General features: G+C 37.8%; 1 protein-coding gene across 1 annotated transcript in view; it reads left to right on the forward strand.

Annotated features, from left to right (window-relative positions):
- Positions 1-6,316: 6,316 nt before the first annotated feature.
- The window catches only part of cfap20dc (CFAP20 domain containing), a 28,934-nt gene continuing 10,757 nt past the window's right edge, over positions 6,317-24,493 (forward strand). The window contains exons 1-13 of the mRNA XM_035662217.1: positions 6,317-6,468; positions 6,602-6,691; positions 7,260-7,353; positions 7,451-7,523; positions 8,311-8,425; positions 8,568-8,715; positions 9,201-9,347; positions 11,579-11,751; positions 11,856-11,964; positions 13,447-13,557; positions 13,666-13,800; positions 15,207-15,523; positions 23,231-23,599. Of these exons, the coding sequence (XP_035518110.1) occupies positions 6,448-6,468; positions 6,602-6,691; positions 7,260-7,353; positions 7,451-7,523; positions 8,311-8,425; positions 8,568-8,715; positions 9,201-9,347; positions 11,579-11,751; positions 11,856-11,964; positions 13,447-13,557; positions 13,666-13,800; positions 15,207-15,523; positions 23,231-23,599 (1,902 nt within the window). The 5' untranslated portion in view covers positions 6,317-6,447. The remainder of the gene's footprint in view (positions 6,469-6,601; positions 6,692-7,259; positions 7,354-7,450; positions 7,524-8,310; positions 8,426-8,567; positions 8,716-9,200; positions 9,348-11,578; positions 11,752-11,855; positions 11,965-13,446; positions 13,558-13,665; positions 13,801-15,206; positions 15,524-23,230; positions 23,600-24,493) is intronic.

Consider the following 24,493-nt stretch of genomic DNA (forward strand, 5'->3'; position numbering starts at 1 on the left):
GATAGATAGATAGATAGATTGGAAATTGCAGTGGAGCAGCAAGCAAGTGCCACACAAGTGCCTCTTGGATTTATTACACATCTACAATGTCCTAATGCTTCCTTTAATATTTTTAACATTGCATGCTTGAAGTAAAGAAACAGTCAGATTCTTGTGCCAAGGTCAAGAGGAGTCGGAATGAGAAGTAGGTATACTTTAGTACCACTCTGCGAGTTGGGCATAGTTGAGCATGGGTGACTTATTGTCCATTTTTCATAAATTCCTTATTGGAGCTAAGCTACTGAAACCTGCAGCACTTCTCAGTTATCTTCACAAAGATCACAAAGCCAATGTATTCTCCTCCTGTGCCTTGTGGTCCTAGCCAATTCAGAGATCACCAGCTTAGTGTCTCCATTTCACAGACATGAATCTGTGCTGCTCCAAAGCCTCGTCTCAGGCCACAGTTGTGTTAAAGATCAAACAGACAGTTTTTTTCAGAGGTACTACTGTGTGTGTTCTGACTATTTATCTGCTACCCTGCAGCCTCAGCAACAAACTCCTCTTGTGACAGACATGATTATCCAAATTCAGCACAGTAAATCCTTAAATACTGAAAGCAGCATGTCTGTCTGCATGCAGCCATGCATGTAAATTATCACCTGTCATAGAGGTGACCCATTCGTTCAGAGCAGCAGTGACATGTAATTTGGAAACGGCATACTTTGACAAATTAATCAACACTCTCCCTCGTGACAGAGATTTTACTGACTTTGGCTTATGCCTCTGGCTAATTTTACTGAATTGACAGTCCCTTGCTCATTATCTGTTTTCAGCTCACTTTCTAGTGCAGGTTTTCTCTTCCAGGGTGATTCTTGTTTGGATCACAGTAATCTACCAACATGTCTATATATTGGCAGAAGTTAAAATAAAAACTTTTGGAGTGAATTTTGTCCAAACCTGCTTCTCTGTGATACGGGCTGAAGCCTGAATATTAAAATCTTTAAAAATTATAACTAAGAGCTGAGGCAAATACACCAACATATCTTATTCTGAAGGGCCATTCCATTAATACACTTTTTTAAAAGATAAAGATATTTAAATTAAAAAATATCAAACCCAATGTTACTGTATCTAGAACTTTTTTTATATAAAGAAAATATTTTTATGTATTTATTGAAGTGTTAAATCTATAGACTACTAAACTTAACGTTCTTTAAAATATTGATTTACTGATACGTAACAGCTAAATGTTAAATGTTAATTGGCTGTTTTTAATGGAAAACATTTTACCAATAAATAACAATGGTTCTTTTCTATTCAAGTTCCTCAACAAGTCACGACAGTGTGACAGTGACAATGCACAGAAACTGACTCCACTAAATGGAATTCAGACATCATTAATTTCATCATTTACTGAACACAAGCACTTGAGAAAAAGACATACAAAAAGAAAAAGACCTACATGACTTATGAAATGTAATGCTTAAGTAAAACCCTCTTCAGGTTTGGATTTATCTGGTATTAAAAAACAGATGTAACCATGTCCCCCGTTCAACCTCTTGCGGGCCATGCTTTTAATTCAATTCAATCAACTGCAGCTGTTGTTTGTAATGTCTGATTGTCAGCTCATTGCCATCGTACTAAGCTTGTAAAATATTCAAGAGAATCAGAGTGTTGCTCTGTATGTGGGTAAATAATCGTTGATTAATGGACATTAACCTGCCGGTAATCATATAATACAGAACATGGCACGACCTAAATATGTCTTCAGATATAAAAGAAGAATTGGCCTCTTAGGTGATACAGTTTATTGAGCCAGAGGCTGGCTCCCTGCGCTAAAGCTCACTGTTAAATTACTCACAATAAAATCTGATTCAGTTTGTACACAAAGCCAAAACATTATGCAACAGATGCAAAAGCTAAAAACCATATTAGCCTCAGACAGAAAGTCAAATATTGGCAATAATCTAACATGATTGGTTCAGGGTGTGGGTCAGTTGACTGGGGGCTTACTGGACTGAAATAAATGAATACTTGTTGGGGAATATGAGTCGACACAAGATATGAGAAGCTTTATGATTTTCCCAATTAGTTTCTATTTAAGGTTAGAATCGTGGCTTTGTGGAATACAAAAAAGAGGTCATAGTGGTTGAGAGTTTGTCCCACTTGCCACCAGCGAGAACAGGAAGTGAGAATATGGAGGACGGTAATGACCCTGATTACTAACTTCTCACTTTGATTAGTTTGTCTTTGTGAACTTACGACAAGTCTTAGGGCATGTCCCTATAAATAGACGTCGCATATTCAAGGTTGTGGGTCCAGACAATGTTAAGGTGACTTGGACAGTACTGTTCAAGTGTTTATTTTTTTAAAATTTTAAATCTAAAGTAGGTTACAAATGAAAAAGTGAGACAAGCGTGTAACTTGTGGTAAATCTATTTTAATGTTCATGGCATAAGGGGCAGAGAAGATAATGTTAAAATGTCCTCAAACATAAACTCTCAGATGTTTTTATCCTAATTAGAAGCACTGCTAAAGATGGTTTGGACCAGGTTGTTGAATACAATAAAGACTCCAACAAGAACCTGACAATTACATTTCTGGCAATCTGGGAAATCTGACAAACAGCACACAAAATTAGCTCAAAAGAAGCAAAATTATCTTTGCCACAGTACTGTTGACATCAGCTGATAGAATAGAGTCGCAAAAACCATGAATCCTGCATCGACACAATAACAAGCTTAAATCAACCATCAAATTCTGATAAAAACCTGATATGTCCCCATTTACAGCAATGTTTGCCATTAGTCACTTTTTTGTCAAGTATTTATACATATTCTTATTTGGCCCTTTGAAATTAGAAGCTATTCACATGAATGAAAGATCATGATCGCATAAGTACAAATGATACCAACGCAATTTAAGAAACGAGATGAATCTTATTTTAAATCTTCTTTTCTTCTTTCACTATAGGATCACAATGATGAATATTTCTACCATCTTAGCTATTAGCAACCCAGTCTAGAAATGCCTTCTCTTTGATTAAAAGTTAGAAATGTCAGTTGCTAATGAACCCACAAACAACAAATGTTTTTCAGTGATAATTAATTCAATCATTTATTATAAGAAAACTTGAAAATCCACTAGCACAAAGGGAAACTTTTATCTTTGAATGTATGTATAATGAAGTTCAGTGTAAGTTCAATCAAGATGACTATCTTTATGCCTCATGCATTCACAATTCTGCTTTTTTACTCTCACAATAAGTATTTACTCTTTCAGTTAAACTTACCAGATTCTGCCACGCTCTCCATCAGCCATGTTGATGTCAGCCATTGTCTTCATCCCTCCAACACTGGTGTGTAGACTCCCCAAAATGTGATCACATCACAATGAGGTCTAAATGCCAAAAAACGTTCACATTTCTCATTGTTATTGTGCACATGTCAATAAAATATTTGTTCTCTCAGAATGAAGTTGCTCCTCATTGAAATATACTGCACAGTATATTTGGCCTTCTGGGAAACCATTTTCTACACTATCTTGTAGTGAATTATTACATTATTTTACTTTGAAAGTAGGTTATGCTTCAGTGATGATGAGCGTTACAAAGAAAAACACAGACTGGATCGATACAAATAGGTTTCATGGTACATCAGCTACTGTATGTGTGATACTCTGATATGAGTTTAAGTCAGGCAACTCAAGGATCACACCATCCTTCAGCCTCCTTCCCCCCAGAAACAAGCTCTTCTAAGGTAAAACTGAAATCTGGAGCCCTTAATTGCATTTATAGTTTCATCATGAGACAAATATTTTGGGAATAGCAACATGAATGTGGTCATTACAACAATAAAAAAATCTTGTCTTACTGTCACTCTACAGTATATCAAAACTAACATTGTCTACACTAATTGATGTGTTTTGACTGATGCAAATGAATAGATTCTTTTCAAAATAATGAGTGAATAATTAGTCATAATTAAGTATGCTAACAAGCACTGATTTATTAACTGATTTCTCCATACCGGCTTCGTCAGTGTTCACTGCATGCCAGGCTTTGTTTTAATGAGACTGTCTGTCCCAATCAGTGTCAAACCATTCCTGTAAAGAAAAAAGTCAATTATGAAACTTTCACTGTGCCATGCTCTATTGGCGCCATTTCTATCCTCTAAGTCTGCCTATAGTGGTATAATAAAGCAGTAAGAGGGGACGGTCTTTACAGTGACTAAGTCCAAGGGTGATGCAAATTAGTAGTAGTACTTCACTTAAGTGCTCTCCATTAGAAAGAAGCATGGTCAGTTTTTCATGAACAGTAGTTAAGTTTGCATGTGTGCCAAGATTTTTAAGTACAAGTAACACAATCTATGACATATAGCTGCCTGGTTACCGGTGCCACACTTGGAGTTATCAACACTACAGTTATGTAAAGAAAATAAAAATAGAAATAAATCATGTGAAGTCAGGGAAAACTTTGATCTATGGAGCACAATAAATGCCCTGCATGATTTGTGAAGGCATACATCATTTAACCAATAGTGAGAGAGGCTTTCTGCTGAAAGGGATGGTGACAATGAGCCAATTATACGCCACCCACAAGTACAAGCACATGTGAAAATGAAATAATGACATGGCAGGTTAACATGAGGACATGATGAACCCTGAGGGCATTATCTATGTTTTCTATGGAAAGAAGTTGGAAAGAAACTAATTCACAATACTGTGGCTGTGAAACTGGTGCAAGCATCCAAAGGAAGTCAAAATGAACTCTCTCAGATTAATTATATTTTGAAAAGTTGACTCCATCTGGATAGAAAAAAATCAATTTGCACCTTTTGACCTATGTTTGTTATATATTTCCATATGTGTCCTAAAGATCTGTTTTACACGACCAGCGAGGGGCTGAGAACGGATAACCAACTGATGGAAGTGGCTGGCTATGGAAGATTTGGCCTCCAAACTACTGGTATTCCTTTTTCCTATATGCACTGTCACCAGTCACTAGCTTAGCTTGTGCTCAGTACAACGAGCACAAACACAAAATCCATGAAAATGGGGACAGTGATATACAGCCTACTTTGTCGTGCCGTTTGTTCAAGAACAATAAAACTCACTATGGTCATAGATGTGACTGGACAGATATCTTTTGGTGTCTTTTGTTCTATATCCATAAATAACTGAGACCACCTTGTGTTTGAAGTCAGATACATGCAAAACATGTTAATAAGCTGTAAGCCATACAGTTGTACTTCCGGATGTGGTCTCCCTCAGAAGCTAATTAAAAAGACATCTTTTTGATCTCATAATAGCCCTGCTGCCAGGGTAAACAAAGAAAGTGACAATGACACAATAATGGATTTTTGCATTTCAAGAGAAGATACAACTTTAATACAGGTCTATTTTTAACTGATTTGTAGCAACATCTTTCGGTATGCTGTTTATTAAAACATCCCATCTCACACTCGAACACTATAGTGGGAAACTATTGCAGTGTTTCTGAGTAGTCCAGAGATTTGAAATAAAACATTTACTATCAAAATTTTAAAAAATAAAAGCCCTTCTACAGGACTAAACCGCTTCTATCTGTCTGCTACCTGTCTTGACAGGAAGATAAAACTTTGTGATCAAAACTGGCAAAATAAAATGAAATAAAAATAACCTGCAATAAAAATGTATAGTCAGGCTGAATTAAAAAAAGAAAATCATGGTCATCTTTCACATTTTGTCTGTATTTATTCATATGAACAGAAGTTCTACTGCTTTATATTGAACACTTATTACACTTTATAATAACACTCCACATATTAATGGTCCCATGTTGCTAGAACTTCTTCAAAATGGGATGTAGATGAGATTTTTCTCACACCATTAAGATGCAGGGAAATATAATTCCAGAATTTAATGGATGTCGGACAGAACATATTGAATAGGTGTGTGCCTCAGCAAACCCAGACGGACAACAAAACGTTTCAGTAGATGAACTGAAAGAAAACACAACTTAAATTCATGGCTGCGAGGTGAATGATTTAAAAAAAGCGCCAAGAAACTTACAGAACTTTGGCAAAAGGCAGTGTTTGTAACTTACACCATCCATACCACGTTTCATTTAACATGGGCGTGTCCCCTGATTTTACAGCGAATCAGGTAACTAAACGTCACAACACAAATTACGTGGAATAGTTCCACCTTGTCCGGCCCGTAGATCTAAACCTGGACTCCTATTGGTTAACGCAACATTCTGGTTCGAACCGTCATCGGTTGCTGCAGCAGCGTCCGGTAACCATGGAGACATGTCCTGTGTTAGCTGGTGTCAGTACACATTAGCTTGTTTTAAAGATAAGATAGTTTGCTTTTTTCAGTGAAGTGAACTTTGAAACGCAATGGGGTAACGTACAGATAGCCGAAACATTTTTTATCCGGCTAAACACGCACCTCAAAATAATTTCTACCAACGTCACGTCACGTAAAATGTTCAGGAATAATTATCAGGTAACCTAGAAAGGCCTTGTGCTTTTGTAAACAAGGCTCTTTGTGGGCTAATATGAGCGTTGGCCTGGTATAACATTAACTGCAGGCTAACAGTGAAGCCTATCGCTAATATTAGCCCCGTTTCTTGCTGCAGGGTGGCGCTGTGGTCGAGGTCTTCAGTGGACAGGGTAAAGACCCTGCAGCCAAGTGGAAACTCTGCGGAGGGCCGTCAGCCATACACAAGGTGAGTTTTCAGAGTTGCTGGTTTACCTCAGCCCTTTGTTTGTACACAAGCTGAAGTCAAGCTACCACACAGGCCCGAATAAACAAATACAGTCCAATAACATGCAGTGTACAACGAGGTCTGAATGGTTACCCACAGAGATGAATTAACCCATAATGAAACAGTGTATCAACAACTGAACTTGAGGTACACTTCCCATGGGTGTCATCCTGGGCAGGTTACCAGCCTTATAGAAGACGAATAGACCTGGAAATCTGGGATTCCAGTACAGTATCCAAACTGTAGGAGAGATTAGTTAGACAATACAAACTTGCATTATGATTGAATTGCATTTATTCGGTCATTTTATTTAGTAGATGCCCAGGAACGCTGCTGATCTAACAGCACATTTTCCCCCCTGCTTCCAGACAATGGCTTTTTTTTTTTTCATAATAGATGTGTTCTTGACACTTTCCATCTCCAACCTCATGCTCGTATTTGCAGTCTCTACTGTTACACTACACAATGCAGGTCATACTGCAAGGTCTTTCTCTTAGCAAAGCCTCTTCTGTGTTATTTCTTCCCATAGGAGTATAATAAAGAAGTGAAAGGATTTGTTTACTGTCTGGAGGGTAGCAGCCAGACTGTCAAGATGCAAATGCCAGAGAATGGGAAAATATCTCGTAAGTCACATACTTGCACCCATTTGTGAATTATTACAATATTTTGTTATGCTCACATGTTAATAGTAATTCACTTCTTTTTCTGTTTTTTTTGTAGTTGGGCTTCTCCAAAGATTTTTGGTCCTTCAAGTGAATATTCCTCAGTGCAAAGATTTCTCCATTGAGCTTGCGTAAGCACAGCAGTCACATTTTCTTTACTCAACCTTGAACATTTGTGAGAGCTGTTGTAGATACCAAGAAATCTTTAACTCTGCAGTTGATTAAGGAGTTTTGTTACTGTTATTGTGGCACAATATGGTAGCCACAGTAGTCTTTAATAATGTAAATTATACTTAAAATTATAATGGCCAGTTTGTCCCAGACCACAGAACAAATGAATAAAAGACAGCTTGTATACATCTAGTAGGAAAACCCCGCGAGCCAACTGAAAAATGTGGTGCATCATATTAGCAACAACTGTTATGTAATTGCTTAAATAACCATTTGTGATTAAAATGTTGTTAAACTACTCACTACAAAAGAAAAGAGGTTCTTATTTTCCCAGCCACAGTAAATTCTACAAGGTTATATTCAAAGGAATAAGCACATTTGTAAAACATAGCATAATGTTTTGCCTACATTTAGTCACCAAACAACTCTTCTTGCGTCAATTCACTTCAAGGTCAAATTAAATTTAACACGCTGTGGTATACAGTGTAGATGCTGCTATTGTCATGGGAACAATAATATAAATAAATTTACTTACCTACTTCTGGGGAAATACTGTTGGTGATGTTCTTCTTCCATTAGAGTGAGTTGTGACAGCTGACTTCACAGCACTAGAATAAAGTAAAAACACCTTTGAGAGCTTACCTAAGAGACCAATAAAGGTTGTGGCTTTCTCTGGTCAGGACTTCTTAGTGACATCGTCGATGCTGGTGATAATTTATGTTCTGTTCTATTGTCTCTTATTCACAGGATAACTGATTCAGAGCACCTGAAAAGAAGACTTCATCTATCAACAGTGCATAAAGAATTGTCTGCCACACTTTTGCATGCAAAGATTCCTTTTGTAGGCCTGCAACGCAATATTGTGAGTCTCTAACTCATCCTTGACATGTTATTTCAGTATTTGCTTTCAGTTATGTGCTTTTTTATCGGTGGTTTTTATAGCTTATTGAGCTGTTTGTCTCCTTCTAACTACAAAATCACATTGTTTCTCTTCTCTGTCTCAGTGGTTAACTTTGTGCATCGACCTTGTATCATTCACCGATGAACTGTTCAAGGGATTTTTGACACTGGATGGCATCACTTTGTTCGCTACCTGTAAAGTCCGCAGAATATTCACCATGAAAACAGAGCCTACAGCAATGTCAGATAATGGTAATGAAGTTGGTTACACCTAAATGATTAATGTCAAGTGAAAATTTCATCAGCTTCTCTAAAGTCCCACTCTCCTTGAGTTATTATTAAAACATACAACAGCTAAGCACTTAGCATTGAAGCAAGTCAGTGGTTTTCACTTTGAGTTGATTTCTTGTGAGTCTTGTAAGTTTATATGATATTGTGTGTGTATGTGTGTGTGGAGAGACAGAGAGAGACAGAGAGAGAGAAACAGTTGGCTGTTCTCTGTGGTTGTTGGCTTTGAGCTCAGTGTTGATTTTTGTTTAACTCAAATATGGCTCTTCAGTGCCAACAGCTGCACTCAGTGATGGCTACTTAGTGCACACCTACACTACTTGCCAGTCAAGACAGCACCTCATGTTGTATTTTCCTGCTGATCCAAATGTTACTTTTGTTGTGTTCATGATAACGTGTTTTGGTTTATTCTATGGTCAGGATCTGACATTGCTCTTCTTTTAATATAGATATGTTTCTCGGTGGAGCTGGTCTCATGGACCTAATCCCTCGCAGTTGCCAATTCCCACCAGATGTCAACCATGTCACTCAAGTGCTGAACATGGAGAATTTGCAGAAGGCAGATATGAGGGCTGCACTGTTGAGCTCTGACTGTGGTAGGTAAGAGCAAATCGTAGGATTGTGAATTTATCAATTAACAGTTGTGGAGAGTAACTAAGTACATTTACTCAAACACTGTTCTTGACTACAATTTTGAGTTACTTGAGTATTTCCATTTTATGCTACTTCATAATTCTGCTCCACTACATTTTGGACTATTACTATAACTTATTACTTTTCTGATTCATTAATACAAAACGTGATCGGCTAATAAATGATGCTGTAATATTATAGATGAATGTAGTACCTTAACTCACTATATAAGAAAGAATCTTTCCACACTGTTCTTTCTATTTCTGCTTTTAAGTAAAAGATCTAAGCACTCCTCCCACCACTGTCAATAAATAACTCTACCAGTGGAACTCAGATTACCCAAAGACATGAAACTTTTGGGAACAAAGCAAACAACTTGCATTATATTGCCAAAAGTGGATTCCTGATTTGAGCTAGGCCCCATAGTTCTAGTTAAGGGGAATCTTAATGCTGCAGCATACAATGATATTTAAGACAAAATACTGCGGGAACAGTGTGGGGAAGGCCCTCTTATGTTTTATATGACAATGCCCTCACACCCAAAGCCAGGTCATGAAATGGTAAAGAAAATCCAAGTTTTGCACAAACTCTGTGTTTTTCTTCTGTAATGCATCACAGCAGATACATAGTTCACTTATAAAAGGTGTCCTGCAGATACAAGTGTGTACATTCACTACACAAGATAATCTACCAATGAAACAGTTAATATACATAGAGAAATTGCTTTTTATGAAGAGACTGTGATGATAATCGTTTTGTTTTCCTCGTGTGAAATTCCTGTGGTCCTCATTTTTGTGTTCATTTGCACCTCACCTGTTCTCAGAGAGCCGCAATTATCTCCTCATATAAAAAGACATGCACCAGTAATCCAGTTCTGCCGCCTCTGTGGCCTTTTTTATCAGCGCTTATTTATTTGTTCTGACAGCTGTCTAAGTCATGTTGAGTCAACCGGCAATGCCCATAGAAGAGAGCAGTAACCACACACAAGAAATAGCTTTTCATAATTAGCATCTGCATTATTAGCATAACATTCCTAATCATAATTAAAACGATTGCTATTAAAGTAGGCATACAATTTAATTGTGACAAAGTTGCTTGGTGAATATTGTTGCTTCAGTACCCAATCTGTCAGAAACTGTTAAAAGTAAGCTACAGCAGCAAACAAACAGTGATTATCTCATACACCAAAGACAAGGTCAATACATTTTCGCACGTCAAAATGACTGCTCAAAATATATATTTTTTCTCTATCAACATGTCTAATTTTCTTCCTTATTTTTGGCACATTCTTTAATGGGCTTTTATTTTTATGGGCAGATAGAAATTTAAAGCACATAGAAATGCACTCACTCTTAAAACCTGGGTCATTTTCTGAGTGTTGAATCTGCTGCATCAGAAGACCCAGACCCAGACTGTAAATCCAACTCAGCTCTGTCTATATCTTTATGATCCTGTGTGTTTTGTGGAATGGAAGTATCTGCTCTCTGCTCAGATGAGGATCAGAGAGAAAGTGTGTTTTTGCTGTTATCATCAGCGGAGGTGGCCCTAATGAGCCCTGACACAGATACAGCAGCAGGGTCAGGTTGTGGCCCTGTCACGACTCCCACTACAGCCCATTATTTTTACATTATGGTATGAAACTGATTGATTTATTAAAGAAAAATATCAGCTCAACTCAATCAGTTTATCAGTAGAGTCTAAGTTATATTCAACCACCATAGTCTTGAATTCAAAGTAGCACTGTTACAGCCTCCAGAATTATGTGGAAAATGTCAGTTCATCTGAAATGACTCAAGCATTGGTTATGTTTGCAATGTAGTGTAACACATGTCAAAACATACTCCAGTGTATAAAAACAGGAAAGTTTGACTTTGAAAGGGTTTTATTGCTACTGTGAAAGTGGCTTCTCACTGATGTCAAAAATACTGGCCATTTCTGAACTATGTGTCTAAATGTGAAGCATACCCTTTGGAAGTTTCAGTGGCTACTCATTAACATGGATGACCATAGATGTGCAACCCTACTTGGCAGATTGTTGAGATCCAGTGATTTAGTAATGTCCTATAAATCAAATATAGTCTTATTTTTTAATTAGAAGATGTATCAGCATACGATGTAAGAAAATTCCTAAAGGAAAATATTATGCAAAAAAGAATCAGTAATTTTTCAGTGAATAATGGGGATTTCTTTGCAGTTCCTGATCAGTCTGCCACTGCCAGATCAACCAGTTACCGAAGAACAAGGCCCCAGGGTGTTGTACACACAGCCTCTGGCTCCAGGGTAACAGGACCACCTCCTCAAACTGGAAGAAAAATCAGTGCAGCCTCAGACGGAATGGATAGAAGTGTTCTCTTTATCTCAAATACGGTAACCGCATGAATCCTATAATAATAACAAATCCTTCTGAATTGTGTCAAATATTATAAATGTAAATACAAAATATTTTTTTCTTCCTTTGTTGTGCCCAGCAGGGATCCCCGTCCAGTAGAATGAACCAAAAAGCCCCTGCAGAAAGCCGGAGCATTGCCAACCTGAGTGAGAACTTATCAAACGGAGAACCTACCCACATTCTTCTTGAGGGTACATTTGAATAAAAGTTCACTGTTGTTTTATCAAGCCTGTATGCTTTCTGCATCTAAACATTTCCTGGGCGTCCAGCTATTCATTTGTTTGTTTCTTTCTATACTGACTTAGCTACCTCACAAGTTTATTTACCACTTTTCACCCCCCATCTGGCTATATACTGCGTATTTTGGTAAAAAGAACTGCACAAATTGTTGTTTGTGGTGCATGGACTTACCATGACAACCACATTCTGGCCAAATATGGTGGCTGCTACTCTTCCTGGAACCTTCCTGGAACCTAATGGACTTAAGAGTCTAAGTTGTAATGTGGACCCAGAAGCAAGACCCAGAAGTAGAGCAGTTAGGTTAAAAGGCAGTTTATTTTGTCTTTGTTCAAAAGCAGGATCATTAAAAGGTAAGCAAGGAGAGTAGGCAAACAACACCAAAGTGGGAGCTGCTAGAGACAGCATATATAAGGCACATAATACAGTTTAGCAAAGAGAGTCAGCTGGTGGACCAGTATATATACTACGTGACAGATGGGTGGGAATAGGGAGCAGAAAATGAGGCTAAACACAGGACAGAAAATATAGCTGACAAGATTTGAGAAATTTTTCAGAGAACTACAGTTGAGCTACAAAATGATTTTTAAAAGAAGATTGCCTATTTCTGCTCAGTAGAAATAATTTATTAAATAACAATGTGAATCACCACTGCCCACACCCTTATTAGTTCATAATGCAGTGGAGCCCCCGAACATGTTGTGTTTTAAGTGCAGAGCTTGAATGCCACTTTTTCATTTTAAGCAAATCAAGAGTAGAGTCAGGTTTGTTTCATCTTGCTGTTGTTGGTATGCAGTGAAAATCACAATCTCATCTTTATCTTACTTATTAAACATAAATACTACACTGATATAATAACAAGGTAAATTGTTGGACTTATTGTGTCTAAATATCTAATGTCATGGATGAAATTGATAGATAAAAATCACCCAGCTTCTTGTTTTTTTCTAGCATGTGAATATCCTTTTCAAAGGCTTTCAGCTGTGTGACTTAAAGCGTACTGCCTGCTGTAAAAGCCAACACCGTATTCCTCTCATTACATGCTTCTTGACCTTAAGAATACACACAATTATAAGAAAAATGAAAGCATTACATATGAACCAACGAAACAAGAGTCCAGCTGTATGTTATTCCATGCACCTAATAACAGCTTTCACAGTTGGCAATACACTATCCTTTGAGCATGACTGAATGCAAAAATGGATGATTAAAAATCCTTAATTCAGCTGAATATAATGTAGCTGGATGTATTATTCGCTGTGCACTGAATGAATGTAAGAAGCTCAGTTACTAAAATTCCTTCATTAATAGGGATTTTCACGGTGCATAAGCAGTTCATCATGTTGCTAGAAAGCTTCACATAAGCTTCACTTAACATTGTTGTTTAACTGTTTTGTGTTAAAAAGCTTGTATAATGTTGAAAGTTCTGTATATAGGAACATCTGGCAGTGTACAGCCCCATCCCCCAAAAGACAGAGTGTTTGACAAGGTGGGATCTCAGAAGCTACGGGTCTTCAGTGCTGGAAGAGAGAGGTTAGCATCGTCAGGTAAGCTGTGTGCTCTTCGTCTTGCATTCTGTGTGTATGTGGGAATATAGAGTATGGTGTGGTGAATGTGTGGTTTACTATGCTATGGTGTTTAATTCTGCTCAACAGCCCCCTCAAATGCTGTCCCTGGTGGCCACCGAAAGAGAAGTAAAACAAGGGAAGAGGGCACTCCTCCCTCCAGTAGGCAAGACAGCAGGCAACAACGCCTGACCCTAACAGAAAAGACACAGCACCTAACAGCAGGTGATGTTCAAATCTGCTGTGAATAGGCCAGAAGCAGGACAGCAGGAAGACGTGCACTTCCAGACCGAGCAATAGTTAGATAAGTGTAGAAAGACAGCGAGGGATAGGACAAAAGAGAATAATATGCATGTTGAGTGATATTGATGTCTACTTTGCATGTTCTCATTTTACCAAGTAGCTCCTTTCTACTTGAGAAAGTACCTATTCCTACTCTTAATTTATGAATTAGATCACTTCAAAATATTGCATGAATTTTAATGAGGCTCATTCTATGCAGAATACACCATGGCTTTTGTTCGTCTTTTTAAATTTTGCATAACCCACGTCAAGGCCATTTGCAGGATTTTTACTGGAGTACATACCCCGAACTCCAACCCACCAAATCTTCCCCACCTTCACGCACACACCTACACCAGCATTGTCCTCACAAAATGAGTGTGCGTGCTCAGAAAGCTCATTTGTGGATGTTTCTCCACAGCAATAAGCTCCTTTGCTGCAGCCCTGCCCACAGACAGAAAGTAGTCAGTTCATTAATGGTAATGTGGCACATTAAATAAAAGTCAGAGGGACATCTCCCGGGCCCAGGGTATGCCACACAGTGGGCAATTAGAGAAAGTGATTATACTGTCGAGAGGTTCAAATGTGCTCACTCATTCAGATAGAGGTGCCTCTTTCTTTGAGCTCAGGCCTATCGTGGAGTTCAAGGATTCGATGTTTCTTGCATGCACACATGAATAGATTTTCCCCTGCTGGATATATATTCAAGAACATAGTCTCAGGTATTGTAATGCTGCTGAAAGATTTTATCTTTCTAATTTAACAAAAACTGAAAGACTAAAGCAGGACGGGGGCAATATTTGCTTGGAAAATAGATGTCTAAACCAGTTAGATTTTTAAGGATGTTTATATAGAGTTGTCATTTCATGATTGACAATTTTGCAGTAAACTGGTGTTCTACTGATTATGTTGTTTATACTGTTATATTCTCATTATGGTATTAGCATAGCAGGGCTATTAACAAAAGCTACAAAAATGTCAGTGCAGGAGAAATTAATGTTCACGTTTGGCAAGCAATGGAATTCATTACATTTTTGCATATTGTTATTATACATTTTTATGTGCTTATAATAAAATGAACTTGAATGACATTAGCCACATGATGAAAAAATTAAAAAGGGATTTATTACTCACTAATTAGATTTTAATCATTATTCTCTACTCAGTCTTTGTGGTTAAGTCCTCTGTGTGTATTCTGAAAGACTTATTCATGTATTATACAATTTGTACACTCAAAGCCCTGAATTCTTTAATTCATCAATATTCATGTGCAACAATGGATGTTTCAAAGAGAGAATTTAAGTTAAAACCGCCTTGTTTTTGTTTTGTTCTATAATCTTTTATTTTAGATGATAGTAGTCCTGCCAAGGACAGTCCAGGAGCTGCTCCCACACCAGCAGAGTCTCTCTCCTTCTCGATATGCCCAGGTTTGTCTTGTGACCTGCAGGTCTGTAGCAGCTGGGAGAGTAATGAGGGGTCCGAGCCCCAGCTCACTCTGCAAGACGAGGTGTTCATTTTCTTATCCCAGCCACACTCACCCAAACGAGGGCAAGGCCAGGGTGACCAGGAGAAGATGGAGATGGGAAATGATCAGGCTCAGGGTAAAAGTGGAAGGCGATGTGAGGCCCAGCCTGAAGATGACTTCATCGGCAGTGAAAGTGATGAGGTATGTCCGCTCACGTGGAGAGACGCATGCACTTTGAAGGACCAGTGTGTAGGATTTAGTGGCATCTAGCTGCAGAATTTGAACCATTTCGTTCCGTTCTGGACCACTGTACAAACATGGTGGTTAAACAAGACAGCCTCCATGCTAACGAAAACGCAACGATTTGTATTTTCAGGTGATTATTCACTAATGAAAACAATATTATATTTCATTCCTGCCATTAGATCCTCCCAAATGTTACACACCGGACCTTTAAATACACACATATGTGAAGTGCATCTTACAATATGTTGCTTTGACACAAGATGTATTTCTCTAACTCTAATGACCATCTGCCTCAAATAAGCATATTGTTGTTATGTTACATCAGATACACTAATAGTATGGACAAGCAGCAGTTTTCAAAGTATATGATTTGTCCATTTTAGAGATGTATTCTGATGTGCGTTATCTAATCTGATTAATTATTCACACTGTTTGATTTGATTCAGTTTCATTTGATTAAATTTGAATATTTTTTTTTCATTTGATAACATATCTCAAAATGCATTTATTTTATATTTTGGAGTGTATATGTGTCATAATGTACATTTTAACTGTATGTGGTATACTTCAGAGGTCAGTGGGGTTATTTATCATTAGATTATTTATTAATGTCTCTCAGGCTTATAATAAAGAATGGTAGTTTTCTTTATGCTGAGCAGGGAAATTAAACAGTTGAACTATGAGTATAAAGATCATTATCTTCAAAGAAATGCTAATTGCTTTTACTTATTTAAAACTTTATTATAAGTCTGATATTTCAGACGTAGGAATCTCATTTTGTTGCGCAGCTGATTATTTTAACTTTAATATAATATTAATTTTTTTTTTGCCATCAAAGTAATGTATTCTATACACAAATGGCAAACTGGCAATGTAGGTGTCAAGTTTGATGGTATATTTTTGGTGTAACTTACTGATAACATCCTGAGACTGCATTCCTTTTTGATGTGGAAATCAGTTACTGGAAAGTACAGTACATTTCCAGATCAACAATGGAGTCAAGCAGGAGAAAATCTTCTCTAAAATATTAACAGTAAATGTCAAGTTTTGGTATCAGCAACTCAGACTCTCTCTCAGTACTGACTATTTTCCATCAACACTGGTACATGTGCAGATGTGTGCATGTATAGAAGTATGAAGGTGATCTAGTGAGAAAAACATCAATTATTTTTTTATGGTGATCTTTATAAACTGCAGGTATGGTGTTCTTTTTTTATTATTATTATATATTTTGCTTTACGTTTTGGTTTGGAGAATAGTTTTATATCTATATTCACCTCTGTTGCACATACACAGCCTTTTCAATTGCCTTAGCTGCCATTTTATATTGTTTTCACACCAAAAGTAGCTTCTTATCAGCAGTGCCTGGAACTACTTTCTAAAACAAAACAAAACAAAAAAAGAAATAGAGATCAGATAGACAGAGATCAATTTAAGTAGCTACATTTGGCTAGATGTGAAGAAATCACATGACACGCACAAGTTGTGTGTTTAAATGACCATGTAGCCTTCTCAAATACTGATTTCAAGCCTATCAAAACACAAGTAACAAAAACCCACCTACCATAGGAAAGTATTACCCTTGACTATTAGAACATCCTGTGCAGCGAGGTTTCTCTTACTCTGTCTTTCTTTTTTTTCTCAAATGACTTGTACCCTGCTGTCTCAACCAGGGTACCAATTCATCTGAACACTGGACTGTCTGACTGTAGATGTGAGGCAATTATTGGCATGTCTATTACTTGTTTAGATTGGAAACTGGTGTAAATGATATTGGTATGCGCCATATATATATAATAGAGTTTTTTTTTTTTTCTCTCCACCGTCACATGTAAAAACACCACTAAGCGATAAGGCATGCAAAATTAATTACATTTCACAATGAAATAGCACTGAAAGTGTGCCTGAACGGCAGGGTGTTTAAAGAATCACTTCTTCAAATTAACACATTAAAATCTGCCACCACGTTGTATGAACTAGGGTTAGAGGGTGAAGAAAGAAGCATGTAATTTAATTTTGTGAGAGCAGAGTACGCATTCTGATCTAGTGCAGCACTGTATTTTCAAACTACCAGCAGAAAGGGCATTTTTATGTTTTCTGGCTTCCCACTACAACTTATCTGTGAGATGGTCATTTTGGAAGTGACTATCCTTCAGAAGGGGAAAAGAGAGAGCCACACCTGTTTTAAAAAATAAGAAGAAAACACTGTTTTTCTAGAAGGACACAATGGCTGTTTCTTTTCTGTTTCTGTTTGTATATACTACACTCTAACAAGCTAGAGTATGCTGAATTTTTTTTTCTGTGATGGACTTGTGATAGCTGATGGAGCAAGCCTATGTAAGGTGGAGCACAAAGCTGCAAACAGCATATTGCCCTACATGTGCTGGAAACATACTGTGGGACACCTATAGAGTCATTGTAGCATCTTCCCATTCATCTCCAACAACATTAGCTGAGGAAGTTCATTTAAAGGATCCGTGTGGAGTTTTAGACTAGTCTAGAGCACTATGCAGGAGCTTTTTCTATGAGTGGGTCACTGTTTTGTTTATCTTGTGCATGGGCACAATGAACAATGCTTATGGGTAATGGGTAATATGCAGCATATATAATAATGGCATGGAATAATAAGATGAAAGGCCCTATTTAAACCATCCATAGGCCATGGTCTAAAGCGCATGGCTCAAGTACATTAAGGTCGTGTTTAACTCCATGCGTACATGTGCACATCAGTCTCAATTCGAAGACGTACTTATTGTTTCTGCTGCTATGTGATGCTGCAGGTATATAATAAATTCAAAGGACAGGATTTGAAACACAGCCAGCTGTGTGCGGCAAACAGAACATCAGCAGGCTACTGATGTTCCATCCCAGATAACATTACATTGAGTCACAGCTGAACGACATTATTGTAAGTTTCATACATATATCAAACATATTTCAAACCTGTCTGAGTGACATTAATAACTCGATTCTGATGGACATTTCAATAGTTTGTGTTATATATGTGATACTATAGAGAAGTAAATTAGCAAAATATATAACAGTTGGTTTGTGATGTTGGAGAGCTTCGTGTGTCCTATTGAGGATGAGGAACGTTACTGCTTGTCCCTGTGTGTAACAAGCAGAGTGTACATGCGTTGTGAGTAATGCGCCCTTTACATTTACACAGTACATTTGCTACTAGTATTTTAATGTCATCATCAATATACTGAAAGTTTTGAATACTATTGAGTTTTCTTGCCATTAGTAAGAAGTACAAGGAGTTGACAACTTTAACAGTTGACAACCCATTTGTGATCACCAGGAAGTTGGTTCCATCTGTGTGCGGCATAGTAGCTAAAGGCAGTGTCACCATGTTTTGTTTTGACTGAAGGTACTACCAGTTGAAACAAGTTTTTCTATTACTTGTCTCGACGTGAGATTTCTAATTCTTTCTACTTGTTTGTGAAGATAAAATGCTGATTTATTTCAGAATTGTAAATATGATATCTTTAAAGATGGCATAGTGATTTGATTTTCTCTATTTGCCTCAGGTTTCCTGAATTCTCTTTTCTGACTGACTGAGAGCTGGGTTGTTTCTCCATGGTGCTCTCTGCTTGCCAGAGGTCATTTGTACCTTTTCAGGTTCAATAGCATCAATAACTTTCAGAGCTTTTACAGTCAAAATTATCAAAGAGGGAATCAGCAGAGTCTGATGTTAGGCTTATTGACATAGCTTCCATAAAAAGATTTCACTGCTGTCCCCGACAAGAGATAACAGAAAGCAGCTCAGTGAAGTTATCAACAAATTTTGATGAGGACCTTGGAGGTCTGTAAATTGTTAACAGCAGGATTTTTGGTATGCCTTACAACACAGTGCAAAGATATTCAAAGAAGGCAACATCACTGCTTGATAGCTGCGTGCATTGAAATGAGTCTTTAAATATAGCAGCAACACCACCACCTTTCTTGTCTGAGAAATAACATTAATAAAAGTAGTTTGGAAGGGCTGCCTCAATGAGAATCGGTGCAATGCAACTATTATCTAGCCATGTTTCAGTCAAAAGCATAACTTCCAGATTATAGGTAGTGGTATGATCATCAATTAAAAAGGACGTGTTGGTAAGATTTAAAATATTCAGTCGAGCTACCTTTGTGCTCATTGGGGGACCCTGACTTAACATGGCAAGGATTTGGTAACAAATTAGGCAGATTTTATGACAGAGCAGAGTGCACCATTCTCTTTCTATTACCTATCAAGACAGGAATAGAGAAAACTACTGGCACACTGGGTCCCAGCTTGTCCTGGGAACATTCATGAGTGCTGTCATCCTTGTAGCCTGGAGCCAACCGATATCAGTAAGAGATTACTGTATTTTATGGACAACCAAAAAAATGGGAGAAGGGTGGAGCAGCAAGGGATGCAGGGTTTGGTCCCAGCAGGAACCAGCTCTTTCATTTGGTCAATAAACTCCATGAGTGCAGTGGAGGAGGAGAAGGTGGCTGGAGGGGAGGGAGAACTGAATGGGGTTTAGGCGTGTGAAGAAAGTGAAGTGGAAAGTTGAAGTTGGCATGTGGGGTGGAGACTCACTCTCTTGGTTCTGTACATCCCTCAACTTTCTTCAAACAGGGGCTGAAATGGCTCTCCTTCAAAGTTTCTGGCATGGTGTAATGTCTTGTTTTGATTCCTCTTGTCTCTCTAGGCAGGAGGAGCAGATGGGTGACGCAGGAAGTAAAATAGATTGCAGATGAAGAATTTTACTCCTGAATTGTTGAGGCAAATTTCATCTGCTCTAAGATGACCCAGAAAATCAAAAAAATATAATGCACTGTATGGAGGGTACATGCAGTTAAAAGCCATATGTTCACTGCTTAAGCTCTACTCCTTCTCTGACTGGTGGTGGTGGGTACTGATAATTACATCAGTATTCAAGGACCTGCGTGTATTCAATAAATCAGTAGTCTTGTTTGTGTGCAGTCAGAATATGTGGGATTCTTTCTATTATGTCACTAGATCCTTGGGAAAGCTGCATGTTTAGTGTTCTTATTGCGTATACCTTTTACATCTTTAATAGCAAATGAATCCACAATCAGTTGGAGGCCCAGGCATTAGCTTTCCCTGTAGAATTTTGCTTTCACTCAGTCCTTTCCCTGCTGTGGGAGAATGAGAGGTTATCCAGGTCATCTGACAGAGATCCAGGGTCCTGTAGCAGTGATGCAAATCTGTTTTCTAGTTGCACACTTGTTCATTAGGAACATTTGCTACTAACTCTCCCTTTTGCAGCTGTCCATGGCATCCTACTAAGCACTGAGGTTCATGAGGCACTCTGCCTGGCCCAAGTGATTTATTCTTAGGCTTTGCACCAAGAGAGTTTCAGAGAGGACTACTCTTTGTAGTCCTGTTGGTGTTAGTTAGCCATGTATTAGTATTCTCTTGTTGTCCACTGTTTTGATTCCATGGTAAAGTATCACTCACTCACTCCTACAAAGTCCATGCTGCTTTCACTTATAATCTATGGGTCTTGGTTTCAAGCTCTACAATTTCTTCTGGAGAGGTTAATGAAAGTCCTATGTCCTGTTAGCTAGTTTCAACTAATTCTAGGTTTCCAGTCACTGTAGTTCAGTATAGTGACACAGCAATAGGCTTATTGAAGGTCATGCTTGTAGAATCCCACACTGTTGCTAGCAGGGGTGATAACTGAAACATCTTTCTAAGGCTATGTATGCCAGATATTCCTAAATAGATGTACAGTATAAAGTGCAATACATGCAACACAGGTTATGAGACAGTTTTTTATGTCACCTAAGTCTTGCAGTGTTATAAGCTTTAACTTGGTAAGCCACCATATTCTGCCACTTTGCCTATAGTGAAAATGTGGTGGTTAGTAGCCCTCTGACACAAGTTGGCCTGATTTTGATTTTTATTCATTTGTGGCAGGTTGCTCATTTCTCAACTTGAAGCAATATCATCTTTCAAGGTGTTGCATCAGGTTTATGCAATTCTTTTGACGTTTGTTCTTAAACATAGAGAAATATTAAAAGCAAAACAACGTAATGAACATTCATTGTATGAACTATTTTGAATGGTATGAAATATAATACACCAAGGGAACATTTGTTATATTTTCAGGAAATTATTGAAGTTATTTGAATGAAATAATAACTGAGAGAATGGCCCTCAACACACAGGCTGGCTTAATCACTTATACACACACATTGCAAACCCACTTGCTTACTGCCACACCCACATAAGTCCTCTAAATAATACACAGTGTATTGTTTGTTAATTTCCACTTATGAAAATGATAAAGCATAGAAAGAAAAGATAAAACAAATAACATATGGAGCAGATGAGCTACAAACCTCAAGGGGCTTATGATAACCTTTCACCTAAAACAAAGCTGAGATGAAAGAAAATACCTCAAAAAAAGACAGCAGAAGTAAAAAATAAAGATTCTTGCAGTTCTGAGGGAAGCTTCAAGCTGTTTAATTCATGAGAGACAATGCCTATATTATAAACGTAAGGAATGTAGGTTTGCTAGTAATCTAAATTGCACACTTGTGATTCTCTGTATTTTATGGAGAATTGGTAAAGACTGGTGTGAACATTCTGAAGGTATAGTGTTAACTCAAATTTCATGTTGCTGTTTTGTCAAACTAAGATATTAAATCAAGTCATCAATTATTGATGGTGCCGAACAACACCATCAAAGGAGCACTCCACACCAGAAACACCAAAAATCTATGTTTTAAATATAAAACATTCACCCCCTTTAGGCTTGAATGGTGGCTTTGTAGCTTTTTCCTTCGTGGGCAACGGCAACTGTGGTCAGCTTTGATTCAACAGTTACAATGGATTCTGACTGCGACCCAGTTTCACGGCAAAAGAAAATGTATCAAAAAATGCCATAGAAACTTTCTTTATCTCCACATATGCTCAGTTTGTTTCCAAACAATCATACTTTGCCCAGTATGCTCAGCCTTTGTGCGCCACTAGCCTGTGTTTATGTACTAAACCACATTATCCCTGTAGCCACGCTTACATTGGTGTGGGGTTCTGGGGGGGTCATCTGGTTTACCTGTGTTGTCGGTGACAGAAGTGTTTTTTGCTGCAGGAAGTTTAAATCTTTTTGCAGTGAAACTGGGTCACAGTTGGAATCTATTGTTAATCTATTGTAAATCCAGTTGCCGCCCTCAGTAAAGGAGCAAGCTACAAACTAATCCAAATCACGTATCTTTCAAGCCTAAAGGAATGAGTGTTTGATATTCAAAACTTTGGTTTTCCGTGGAGTACTTCTTTGATGTTGAGGGAGAACCGTGCAGTGTGTCTGTATTTACAGTGTGTTATGTAACCCGATTGGTAGGTGACACGATTCGAACTACATCACTTAGTGTTAACTTTAAATCTGGAGGTGGGAAAGATTAGCAGGCTTAAAGAAAATGCCATTAGCCTTTTTAAATATGAGGTTAATTTAAAGCAAAGCCGCTAACACCTGGCCAATTCCACTGTTTTATCATTTTTCTTTAAGCACAAACCAATCTAAAGGGCATAACATAATATCAGAGTTGTTTAGCTAACATAAAAAAAACATTAGTAACAGTATAGAGTGTATAATTATCCTTTTTACGTGTGTCAGTCATTTTGTATTAGTATTTGTTTGCTGTATTCTTTTTTTTGTTCAGGATAAGAGCTACACCATGTTCCAGCATCAAAGAACCAGTGTTGAGTCCAGCCCTGCTACCTCCACATCTCCCAATCCAACTTTGGATGTGCATCTTGAAGTCCATCCTGAAACTCATCACAAAGACCAAACAACACCACAGGAGCCAGCTACCACCGCTCTGCAGTCTCCTTCCAGTGGGAGAACCGAACCAGCTGGGATTGTGCCCACACGCTGCCTCTCACCCAGTGCGACACCCAGCAGACAGAAACACAATTGTGACTCACATAGATCAGGGATAGTGAACCAGGTTGTGGCTGGGAACAGCAGTGTATCACTTTCTAGAAGACTCCTGCAAGAAGTCAAATTGGATGACTTAACACAGCACAAGGTACGGCTTATCTCAGATTTTAACTCCAGGCTTCATCCAGAGTGCTGTGGCTCTCTATAGGGGTTTTGTGACAAAGAGACAAGCACATAAATGACTATTATTTTGAACCTCATAATTAAGTGAATAGCTGTGGATTGGCCATCACCCCTAATTACTTCCACTGTGAGACGCCCATGTTTAAGGCTACATTATATTTCCACAAAAGACATTGCCAATTTGGATAACCTCTCACTGTGTCAACACTCACAAAGCAAAAATGCTCATTATTTATCACATAGATGTCACACTCATCCACAAAAACATGCTTGGCATCCAAAACCTGCTATATTTGATATGGCAAGTGGAGTTTATCAAATTGTATCATTAATGCTTTTTTATTTTAAGATTTATGTCATCGTTGAGGAAAAAAGCAACCACACTGCTGATTGCTGATATTCTGCTGAAAAAATATAATCTTTAAACTAAAAATATTTAGAAAATTTGGATATTTTAATCAAATGATGTTAAATGAAAGTGGGTGCTCATAGTCCTAAAATCAAGGAGAATTAGCTACAGAGCTTTAAGCTTCATTAAGTGCATGTTTTCATTTCATGGCCTGCGAATTTACTTTATAGTCTTTAGAGTCTAAGCCACTTTCAAGAATCCCTGTAGGCAACTGTTTCTACCAAAAAGCTTTGATAAATCCACAGCACACTACCACGGCACCACCAGACAATGTTATTGAGTGGCTGGTGAAAAAACTGAACATGCACAATAACAGACTCGACCAAAGATCCAGATATTTTTGTCAGGAGATCACAATAAAAGAGAAAGTGAATATTTTCATGTTTTTCATCCCTCAAAATTGATCAATGCAGCTTGGTTAAATAAACATTAGTTTGATTAAATTCCATT

The sequence above is a fragment of the Morone saxatilis genome, unplaced genomic scaffold, assembly GCF_004916995.1.
Source record: "Morone saxatilis isolate NCDOM2014 unplaced genomic scaffold, NCSU_SB_2.0 Contig18, whole genome shotgun sequence".
Taxonomy (NCBI): domain Eukaryota; kingdom Metazoa; phylum Chordata; class Actinopteri; family Moronidae; genus Morone; species Morone saxatilis.